Below are 12,757 nucleotides of genomic sequence, written 5' to 3' on the forward strand. Positions count from 1 at the left end.
AACTGCTTTCTTTAAGTCCCACCAGAGGTTCTCAATCGGATTTAAGTCTGGTGACTGCGATGGCCACTTCAAAATGTTCCAGCCTTTAATCTGCAACCATGCTCTAGTGGACTTGGAGGTATGCTTGGGATCATTGTCCTGTTGAAAGGTCCAACGTCTTCCAAGCCTCAGGTTTGTGACGGACTGCATCACATTGTCATCCAATATCTTCTGGTACTGAAGAGAATTCATGGTACCTTGCACACGCTGAAGCTTCCCAGTACCTGCAGAAGCAAAACAGCCCCAAAGCATGATTGACCCCCCGCCATGCTTCACAGTAGGCAAGGTGTTCTTTTCTTCATAGGCCTTGTTCTTCCTCCTCCAAACATAGCGTTGATCCATGGGCCCAAACAGTTCTAATTTTGTTTCATCAGTCCACAGAACACTATCCCAAAACTTCTGTGGTTTGTCCACATGACTTTTGGCATACTGCAGTCGACTCTTCTTATTCTTTGGGGACAGCAAGGGGGTGCGCCTGGGAGTTCTGGCATGGAGGCCTTCATTACGCAGGGTGCGCCGTATTGTCTGAGCAGAAACTTCAGTACCCACATCTGACAAATCTTTTCTCAGTTCCTCAGCAGTCACACGGGGACTTTTCTCCACTCTACGCTTCAGGTAGCGCACAGCAGTCGAAGTCAGCATCTTCTTTCTGCCACGACCAGGTAGCGTTTCAACAGTGCCCTTTGCCTTGAATTTGCGAATGATGCTTCCTATGGTGTCTCTTGGTATGTTTAACATCTTTGCAATCTTCTTATAGCCATTGCCCTTCCTGTGAAGAGTAATCACCTGTTCTCTTGTCTTCCTGGACCATTCTCTTGACCTCACCATGTTTGTAACCACACCAGTAAATGTCTAGAAGGAGCTGAGTATCACAGTCATTTTAAAGCTGCCTAATTGGTGCTTATTAGGCTTTATTGCTGCTCCCTGATATCCACAGGTGTTTTCAATACCTGATTGAAAACACTTCATTGAACCTCTGTTCTTCAGAGTGGTAGTCTTTAAGGGGTTGAATAATTATGTCAATGAAGAATTCACAAAAGAAACATTTACTACTGTATTACAAAACTAATTGATGTCATTTTAGTTGCATATGGTTCTTTAAGAAGTCCTTGTAGGATTTCATTCTGAATACAATTACAAATGTACACTAAATTCCCTAAAACCATTTACAGCATTGGGGGTTGAATAATTTTGAACACAACTGTATATAGAGAACTTCATCCTAGGTGAGTGTGAATGTAATATAATAAAGAGAGAGACTCACTGCAGGTGTTGGTTTGGTTCTAGATGAATATGGAGCTACATGAAAGTACATGTTCATGTCAATCTGAGGCACAACAAAAAAAATGGTGAGCTGACGAATGTTTTCAGAAACGACAAACCTACATGAATCTACTGATGCTTCTATATTTGCCTATTTGTATCAAAAGGCATGTTATTTTAGATGTGATCTTAACTTTGCACAGCATTAATATGAGTATGTGAGTTTTAAAAACCTGCCGATAGGAAGCTGGGCTATTCGGAAGAAAGAATTAGTCGTCAATATAATAACATAAAGAATTTTTCATGAAATGCTTTTCGCTAAGCTCACGAGATAGCAGTCTGAACAAGTGCAACCTTTTGTTTAGTTTGTGTGTAGAGATAGCAGCAAATAAGGATTTCGCTTTTATGTTGTGAGCTAATTTTGATGTGTTTCTGATATTGCTGTTGTGTTGTGATTTTTTTTTTTGTTAAGAAGATTTGCACTTCTGGGTAATCGTTTTTTTAATTTTTTAATTTTTTTTTATTTTACCGTCCCTTGCTGCTGTTGATTCCTGAGTAAAGGTCATAGAGGAGAAGCTCACACTAACCAGCAACTGCACTGTTACTTGCTCAGCGGTGCAGCTCACAAACCATCTGATGCACTTTCCTCTGCATAACCTTTACCCTGGTACACTTCATAGTCATGTTCAGTCCAACTTCCATTAGGTTGTCTAAAAATCCAATGACCCAATGAGTAAAGGTGCACTGGCAGCTTGATTAAAGCACAAAACCAGAACAAACTAGGTTCACACAGTGCTAATAGCTTGACTCGGACAGGGTCATTTGCCATGTTTCCATTAGACTGTTATATAAACTGAACTCAGTTGAACTGAACGAAATCACAATAACAAGCAACAGAATGCAACAACTCCACCTGTAATTTATACATTATATAGTATCATATATTAATTTGATAATCATGACTAGATCATTCTATGAATCATTTCCTTTTTCGGTGCCTGGTAAAGTACAGTTTGGCTGGTAAATGACTCCCTGTGTTGAAAGCCAGAAGGACCTCTCAGTAGGAGAGAAGGACCTAGTCCTGTAAAACCATATGGCTATCTAAAGCCAAACAGTGCCAGAAATGTATCAGGCTCAATGACAGCACTCACAACAGGCAAAGACTACTAAACCACAGAGCTAAAAACAACATTTTAGAAGTTAAACACTTTAGGGAAATGGCTTGTAAGTAAAAAACAAACTAATTAACTCAATATCTTACTATAAGTGCTGCTGACTTAAGTCCAAAAAGTAATGTCAGTTATTGCGCTGAGAAAGTTCCTCATATTCAGAGTCAGATTAAGCTGATACTTCTCTTTTATTAATTTAAACTGCTCTGCTGTAAAGAACGCGTCCACATTTCTGTTTCATGCATTCGTCACCCTGCAGCATCACATTTTCTAGTTTTCACTGAAACTCTGCCCCAATAAACTTCATTAGGTCTTATACAGTGGTAACACACATATGGGACAAGCACAGGTGTTGGATAACATGAGGAGAGTCAGGGGTCACATATGATATGTCCCATGGTGCTTTGCATCAGTGGCACGTTGTGTCCTTGTTCTACATTTGTAACTTGTTTACCAGAGACTAAAATACTGATGTGTGTGTCTTTGTGGCTCCAGTAGATTATGAATCTAGACCTGTTTTTTTCTGATTAGGAATAATAGTAAGCCGGTGAGTTTCACAATGTTGACATTTAAACCCAATGAAAACAAAAATGTCCTATATTCTCTACATCATAGATTATTACAGGTACAGATTCTTAAGAGTGTGGAACAGTGTGCTGTTTAATAAGTGTTCAAGTGCACGCTGCACAATATCGCTTCTTAGTCACTGAAGTGAGTTACCACACAGACAGAGCCATTCTCTCAGTCCAGCCTCCTGAAGAGACTGTGGTGTTTTGTACAGAATGCCTGACGTACAACCAGCCCTGTGTGCTGAGCCTCTGTACAAACATACCAGCTGAATACAAGAGCTGGCAACTACAGTCAAAACAACAAATAAACAATAATGCTTGGAAAAATGAAATATGTAAGTTTGGTTCGGAAAGCTTATTCCAAACTGCATTCCGAATAAACGTTACATGTAAGCAAGATCCAGACACACCTTGGTCCAGTATACAAACCCTCTTCCTTAGCCAGAGACCATGTTTTTGGTGCAGAATCAGAGAACTATAATTCCATTAGGATGCAGCATAAACCTGTCTTTTTTTCAGGCATTTAATTGGATAATAGAATTTAATCCTAACTGGATTAGAAATAAATATATTTTCATATAAACCTTGGCCAATGTTACTAAACTGTATGAAACAGAATGTACAGAAAGAATTTGTTGGAAAGTTCTTATTACTTGTGGTTGTTAAGACACGCTCACGCTTCCCATTTTAAAGTGACTTTTAAAACATGTGGTGGAAGCCCAACAAAACTTGGCGGAAAAAAAAACTGTACACCAAGGAAGAAAAAGGCTTCGTGTGTATTTTGTTATCAAAAACAAAAAATAAATAAATAAATAAATAAATCAACAATTTGCAAACTATTTAACAAAATAATTGATTATGTAATTTTAATTTTTATTAAATACTAAATATAGAGATCTGTATATATATATATATATATATATATATATATATATATATATATATATATATATATATATATATACACACAAGTTAATAAAACAAACAAAAAAAAAAACACAGTTTGTCATGTAGGAGAAACAATAGGGCACAAACATCTAAAGACTCAAATGGTGACAGATTTACTGTCTATTACCAGTAGCAACTGGTAATAAATGTGTATATAAATATATGTAGTCCACCATACAAGTTTATTTAAGGTGTATTATATGTAAGGTGTATTATATAAATTCAGTACACACAGACTGAAGTAGTTTAAGTCTTTGGTACTTTTAATTGTGATGATTTTGGTTCACATTTAACAAAAACCCACCAATTCACTATCTCAAAAAAATTTAATGTGGTGACATCAGCTAATCAACTTGAAACACCTACAAAGGTTTCCTGAGCCATCAAAATGGATTCTCAAATTGTTTCACTAGGCTACACAATCATGGGGAAGTCTGCTGATCTGACAGTTGTCCACAAGACAAACACTGACACTCTTCACAAGTTGGGTAAGCCACAAACATTCATTGCCACAGAAGCTGGCTGTTCATAGAGTGCTGTATTCAAGCATGTTAACAGAAAGTTGAGTGGAAGAAAAAGATGCACAACCAACCGAGAGAATTTGGGTGAACTTTACAAGGAATGGACTGAGGCTGGGGTCAAGGCATCAAGAGCCACCACAGACGTGTCAAGGAATTTGGCTACAGTTGCTACAGTGTGTAATGAATTTATATAATACACGAGTTTCACTATTTGAGTTAAACTTTGATACACATTTATATATATTAAAATAATAAATAAATATATATATATATATATATATATATATATATATATATATATATATATATATATATATATATCAAACAGCTGCATTCAACAGTTTATAAATAATTCAACAATGCATTCAAAATAAACAAGTAGTTGAAGGGGTGATTTTATGAAAGAAACCATAGTTTTTATCCTCTCCTGATAATGTCTCTGTTGATGAATGATCTCATGTTTTCACTGTTGACAGACAGGCAGAAAATCACTGGCTAACATTTTGGATATGAACTGCGGTGTCTGTTCACACAAACATGTTACTAGAGTCTAGCTACAGTATCTCTAGTTAATCCCGTTGTGTTCCTGAATTTGCTGTTGTGTTTTTGTTTGTTGGGTTTTTAGTTTGATTATTAGTTGTAATCAGTTCCCCAGTTCAGATGTTCCCCATCTGATCTCCCTTCTTTTGTGTCATTAAGGCAGCTTGTGTCTCTGACTCTGGACTGTCTGTATAACATTTCCTTGCATAATATAGCATAAAAATGAAGAAGTGCTCATGCCTCAGCTGCATGATAAAAAGATACTTGGCCTACAAAAAAACGACTTTGCGAACAAGCGCCACTCCACTGGGACACATGCTGAAGATGGTCCATTTTTAAAGGTTTATTCATATGCTTGTGCCTTACAACACTGAAAAGGACTTCAGATTAAATGTTCCTTTCATATGATAATTTATCCTTCAATGTCATATTACACACCTGGTCTGTGAAGTGGGATGCAAATACAATAAAAATGGTAAATAGGTTCGCAGGCTGGATGCACATTTTATAGCCTTCTTTGTTGTATTAATAAGATCTAATGACAATATTGTGAGCTCAAAGCATCAGACAACAAAAATTACACAACTTACTTTTCCAATTATTAATAATTTCTTATTTACTAATTATCCCTTCTAGTCCTCGTCTGTCTCTGCTATAACCTCTTACACCATGGCTGATACACAGTGAGCTAAAATACCATGACATCATTAAATAAAGAACTATAGGGCATTTATTTATTACGAATAAGTAACTAAAGTAAACTGTATACTTTCTGCTTCAAGCACAGATGTTGCTGGATGGTATTAAGGTATCAGAAGCAGGATATGGTTAAGAAGGCACTCTCAGGATTGGCAGGCACTTATTTCAAGGGATTTCAGTACAGCGTAACAGATATTGCGTCATCAGGTGGGCGTGGCCTATTTGATAATCTAACCCTAACCCTAACCGTAGTTTTTGGTTTATTTGTTTTCTAAAAGTATGACTGTTTTGTCCTTTGTAGTATGCTGGTTTTTCTGAACGAAGGCGTTTTTCCAAGACCTCCGGAAACACGGCCACTTTACGTCATAACGAAACCCCTGGAATTTAGTGAATGCCCTCAGGATCTTGTGATTGAGTATGCATTTGAATCATAATGTGACAAAGAGGCATCAGTTATATGACAGGATTATGATTAAGAAGCCTCAGATGGCTGTCATATCATCAGTATTACAATACTGACCTGTATGTTCTGACTGATAGTGAAATGTATACGTCACGAAGCATCAGACATGATCTGACTGAGGAGGCATCATCAGAAATAAGAATTTGATTAAGGAGGCATCAGCAGTATGACATTAGTAAGGAAGAGGTGGAGTGAATATCTGATCTGCAGGTATGAGAAATATAAGGTCATGATATGAAAGAAGCAGCCAGGACATGATCATGATGGAGAATATCATATTTGGAGGATCATATCAGCTATATGATATGACAGTAGAAGGAGGTTGAACAAGGAGAGTGGTATAATCACATCTTTAATATGACAAAGTTTAAGAGTTTGAGGAAGGCCTGAATGAAGATGCATCCACAGCAGTATGATCTGACAGAGCAGTAAGAGAAATTATACGGCATAATAGAGCCATGTGATATATGATAAGATAGAGCAATTTGATATATATTATATATAACATGACATATAACGACATGACAACATGACATGACATGATATACTCTATGATATATAATATATGACATGACACGATATACTCTATGATATATAATATACGACATGACAACATGACATGACACTATGATATATGATATATGACATGACATACTCTACGATATATGATAAAATAGAGCAATTTTATATATATCATATGACATGACATAACATGACATAACATACTCTATGATATATGATACGATAGAGCAATTTGATTTATATTATATATGACATGACATACTCTATGATATATGATACATGACATGACATACTCTATGATACATGACATGACATGATATACTCTATGATAAATGACATATTATATACTCTATGATACATGACATGACATACTATATGACACATGACATGACATACTATTATGACACATGACATGACATACTATATGACACATGACATGACATGATATACTCTATGATAAATGACATGACATTATATACTCTATGATACATGACATGACATACTATATGACACATGACATGACATACTATATGACACATGACATGACATGATATACTCTATGATAAATGACATGATATATGATATGATACATGACATGACATACTCTATGATACATGACACACTGAGTAAGGACTCACCGAGCCCGCTGATCTCCTGCCGAACATTTAGTCGGTTCCGTTCGTCTGCGATGGCCTTTAGCATGTGCTGCAGAGACTGGTCCGGTTCTCCGTTCTCATCCACCGCTGCTCCCGCCGCCTTACAGTAACTCTGGAAGGACGCCATGCCCAAACTGATCTCATGACAGTCTATACAGCCACAGAAAACACAACCAAAGCGACCTGGATTAATCACAGCAGATATCCTGTTAATCTCAGTTGTGATAAGGACGTTACACGCCTGCTGTCATATCACGGATGCGGGATGACACTTCAGTTTTATAGCGCGCTGTAAACCACAAGCGTCCTCTTCTCACATCCGACTTCTTCAACACAAAAGCTCAGTTGACAGCATGTTTTTCCCAACCGTATTGCAATAAACCCGCCTCCTCTGTCGCGATTGGTTAATAGCGTCATGTCTGATGCTCTTGATTGGGTAGACGCATGACGAACAATACCCAATAACCAATCGGAAAGCTTCTTTACCGTACTAGCCAATCAGAATGTAGGAGCGGTCTCTATCAAAAAACTGGTATGTTACAAAATCATAGACGACTGGGAAACACCCGACTTCCTGTAACGCAGGGCAACGGAGACACCTTTAAAGGGGACGTGTCTCTTAAAAGTGCAGATAAAATAATAATAATAATAATAAAGATCCCCCCCCCCCCCCGCCAGTTTTAGTACTCAGACTAAATCCAAAAACGCGTGCCTATAGGGCACATGTAGATATAGATACAACTAGATATACTGTATAGCCAAAAGTTTGTGCACCACAACCATATATGCATAAGAATAGAATGTTTTTTTTTTTTGTTGTTGTTTTTTGACTGAAAATAATCAGTTTTGATAATATTAGATAATGACCAGCTAATAGGAGATCAATCTCTCATTATATCATTATTTTTCAGTTTGTTATTAGTTATTTTAGGCTTTAAATTGATGCTCATGTGCTTATACATTTACTGAGCCCTTTGGCAAAGCAGACTGTGCAGTGGTCTTTTACCCCAGACCCTTTATATTTCTTTGTAAAAATGAGTCACAGAGGATGGGTTTGCTGAGAGCAAGGCAAGAAGAAGAGAACAAACAAGGTCTAAGGCAACACCAGTGAAAAAAAGATATTCAGACAGTAAGAAACCTAAATTGCTTTTCATTACTAGTTAAACTTGCACTGAAGAAACATTTGAGAACATGTGACTCTGATACCTAAAGCAAAATTAGATAGATGAGATAACCATGGTGAAATATCCGGTCCCTTTAGTCTGGCAGGGAACCAACCCAACCACTGAGGGGTTCAATTTCAGTGCTGGTCTCAAGCCTGTGTTAAATGGCATAGTTGCATCAGGAGGGGCGGCATAAAACCTGTGTCAAAATCAAATATGAGGATTATTATAATATGTAAATGATCTACTGTGGTGACCCAGAACAGGGAGCAGCTGAAGGACAACGACCACTATGGTGAAATTTCAAGTTTGGTCAGTACAGCTGCCAAAGCTCTACCAAAATAGCATCTTGGGTAGCTATTAAGTTATACTCCAACTTCCTTGCTGCATAAATAAATGAACAGGTCAATCAAATCTAGAATAGAAACAGTTGTGAAATAGTCAAGCCCACATACTGGCTACAGTAACCTATCCTCCATTTGTTAGATTAACTCAGTGTGTGTTCTGTCAAATAGATACCCTGTGCTAGAAAAAACCCACCTGTTTTTAGAGTTTGGCTGCCTCCTGGTGGGTAATTTTTTTTAGAGTATTCTAAAGCAATGTATCACTGTTTGCCATTATATGTTTTTTTTCTGTGTAAATTCATTACTATAAATTACTACTGAGCAATATTATGACTAAATCACAGATTGCTCAGTGTAAAGGTACTTGCTTAAGAGCACAGCAGTGGCTCTCTGGCACTCCTAGCCATATTACAAGACAACTTTGGAATACCAAGTAATTCCCAACAAAGTGTACAACCCAGGTGGGACTCGAACCCACAATCCCCAGCTCCGGAGGCTGATGCCTTATCCATTAGGCCACTGGGTCTTTCCTGCTTAGGTAAGTAAAACTGTTTACTCATAGGGGCATTTATATTTAAATGACTCACATCACAGCAAGGGATCAATAGAACTGTCTACCAGGGGCTGGGAGGTGGAGAAGGCCTTTTGGCTTAAAAAAGGTTTGCATTAGCACACGGTTTAATAATATAGACATTGTCCTTTTATTACATTACAGCACTCTCACTCTATATTAAGTCTTTCTGCTGTACTGCACCGGGGACATGGATTTTCTGTAAGAGTTATGGATAATGCAGCTTTTTTTTAAAAAAAAAATCTTATCTACAGCTCCACAATAAAACTGCATTGCCTTATTTCAAAAAGGAGCCTGGTGTCAAATCTAATGATTTAGTGATTTTCTGGCCAGATACTGTGACTGCCTTGCATCAGTATGGCTCTCCAGGTCAACTCGCTGACATTGTGTAAAGCCTGAGTTGCACTCACACTCGACCTGAACGAGTTCTATTGCAGGTTTGAAAAAGCCCAATTCTCACCTCCTGTAACCCCGACTCTGCCACACCTAAAATTCAGTTCTGTGAGGTTGATGTGTGCCAGGTCTTCAGGCAGAACAAGAGAAGAAAAGTACCAGGCCCAGACAGCGTTTCACCAGCCTGTCTGAAAACCTGTGCTGATCAGTTGACCCCCATCTTCACACGGATCTTCAACAGATCACTGGATCTGTGTGAAGTCCCCTCATGCTTCAAAAGCTCCACCATCATTGCCGTCCAAAAGAAACCCAAAATTACTGGACTAAATGACTACCGGCCTGTGGCTCTAACGTCTATGGTCATGAAATCATTTGGTTCTGGCTTATCTGAAGGACATCACTGGACCCTTACTAGACCCTCTGCAGTTTGCCTACAGAGCAAACAGGTCTTTGAATGATGCAATCAATATGGGACTGCATTATGTTCTGCAGCATCTGGACAGACCGGGGACTTATGTGAGGATCCTGTTTGTGGACTTCAGCTCTGCCTTTAACACCATCATCCCATCACTCCTCCAGCCCAAATAAAAAAAAATAATTGGGGGAAACTCAAATCCAGCACCTGCACTATCAGCACTGGCGCCCCTCAGGGTTGTGTCCTCTCCCCACTGCTCTTCTCCCTGCACACAAATGACTGCACCTCTAATGACCCCTCTGTCAAGCTCCTGAAGTTTGCAGACGACACCACACTGATCGGCCTCATTCAGGACGGTTGACGAGTCTGCTTACAGACTGGAGGTTGAACGGCTGTCTGGCGCAGTCTTAACAACCTGGTCCTGAACACGCTCAAGACAGTGGAGATGATCGTGGACTTCAGGAGACCAGAATGACCAGACACAAAAACAGTTTCTTCCCTCAGGCAATCCATCTGATGAACACTTGATATACACGGAACATACAACACTATTCTTACATTATTTACTTAAAACACATACTTACTTATTTATATATCAATTGCACATTTTTTCCACTGTACATACAAACTGTCTTGTCAAAGTCATTATGTTACACTGTGGAGCTTCTGTCACTAAAACAAATTCCTCGTATGTGAAAACATAAGTGGCAATAAAGATCTTTCTGATTCTGATTCTGACACTATGACTGTTAACTCCCCACTGTTTCCAATGCTAAATCCCTGGCTATTGTATCTCACCTGTGCATTTTATTGTTCTTTTTTCTTGGCTATATTACACATTGTTAAAGTGAGTTATTCCACTCACACCCTGCTTTCTAAAGCATATGTTGAAAGATTTGTAATAATAATAATAATAATAATAATAATAATAATAATAATAATTATATATATATATATATATATATATACATATATATATATATATATATATATATGTATATATATATATATATATATATATATATATATATATATATATATATATATATATATATATATACATATATATATATATAGTAAACAACTGCAGTTATTTTGTGACGCCATGAACAAAGACTTCTTCTTGTTATATGATTTATTCCTTTATTCTAAAATCTTCCTAGTTCATATGACATGGTTTAATAATTGCAAATAATTATGATCAATTAATTCAAATTAGTCTATAATTTCACTTTTCTACTATCCGAATATAACTTTTACCTCAGGTGATGTCTTTCAAATATATCAGTACAGTATTAAAAATAAAATAAACAAAACAAAGAAAAAACCCATAAAACTAAGACTAGTACTAGTTTGAAACATAAAGACACCATATTAGGAGGTGGGCATTCAGCACAGACCAATTAATCCGTCTTTACTTTGTACAACACACCATATAAGAATTTATTTGTACTGATGGGATTCTGTTATTTGTGTAAGATTAGGTACAGAGTCTGAACTGAGGTCTACAAAGAGGTCTTACCTACAAAAAGGTAAGATAACAGTATGTACTTATACCCAGTACCGTTTAGCCTGCTAGCTAAGTGTTAGCTAATTGGCAGATAGGTGTTAGCTAGCTAGTTACATTAACTACAGGTTTCTTAGGGTTAACTAGTTCATTTAAACAATAAAACAAATACACAATTCTGCTGTACAGGGGCTTTATATAACGAATAAATGAATTTTGCCAATATTTTATTGCTATATTCTGACTCATGAGTGTTCAATTAGCTAAAGAACTGAGCCGAAGCTAACGACTAGCTACTCTCTGACACAACTGTGTTAAATTTTAATGATGAAAATTTTTTATATATTTATATATTTTAATATATAAATGTAAGACTTGTTTCGATAACACTATCCATGAATAAAACAATGTATTAAATGGACTACTTCGGTATAACGTTTTTTCAACGGATATTGGAATTGATGATTCTATGTAGTGATTTAGAGAGTCGTTTGAAAAAGAATCGGTTCTTTGCGTTGTTTACTTTAGCTGACCGTGATGAGTCGACTCGAAGAGAAGAGAAATGGTTTACTTACATGAAGAATGCAATTGCAGTGCAAGTTAATACAATTTATTCATGGAAAACTCTTAGAAACGTTTTAAAAACATTGCCTATTGTTAGCAAACCTCTATAAAGTGTTACATATTCAATGCCCTAAGTCTTTATGTTATAATTGTGTCATGAGTATGTTGTTATATTTAAATGAAAAAGGTTTTTATTAAACAATTTACACTGATTTAAACAAGCCCTACACTGATAAAATGATCAATACTTAATATGACAAAAACAAACAAACAAACAAACAAAGGGGAAAAAAATATTAAATTTTTCTATATAATTATTAGAAATATTTAATGGGTTTAAGTGTTGTACTAAAATACTTTATGTAATAAGACACATGTGGCTGAAGCCCATAGTGTATATTTTACTTACTG

General features: G+C 36.8%; 1 protein-coding gene and 1 non-coding gene across 2 annotated transcripts in view; both read right to left on the reverse strand.

The window, feature by feature from the left end:
- The window catches only part of kiaa0930, a 30,671-nt gene extending 22,935 nt beyond the window's left edge, over window positions 1-7,736 (reverse strand). The window contains exon 1 of the mRNA XM_060889594.1: window positions 7,372-7,736. Within this exon, the coding sequence (XP_060745577.1) occupies window positions 7,372-7,516 (145 nt within the window). The 5' untranslated portion in view covers window positions 7,517-7,736. The remainder of the gene's footprint in view (window positions 1-7,371) is intronic.
- A 1,613-nt stretch (window positions 7,737-9,349) lies between these two features.
- On the reverse strand, window positions 9,350-9,422 carry trnar-ccg (transfer RNA arginine (anticodon CCG)). Its single transcript has one exon. It is a non-coding gene; the product is annotated as a tRNA-Arg (tRNA).
- Between the last annotated feature and the right edge of the window lie 3,335 nt (window positions 9,423-12,757).

The sequence above is a fragment of the Tachysurus vachellii genome, chromosome 16 (genome assembly GCF_030014155.1).
Source record: "Tachysurus vachellii isolate PV-2020 chromosome 16, HZAU_Pvac_v1, whole genome shotgun sequence".
Lineage (NCBI taxonomy): Eukaryota > Metazoa > Chordata > Actinopteri > Siluriformes > Bagridae > Tachysurus > Tachysurus vachellii.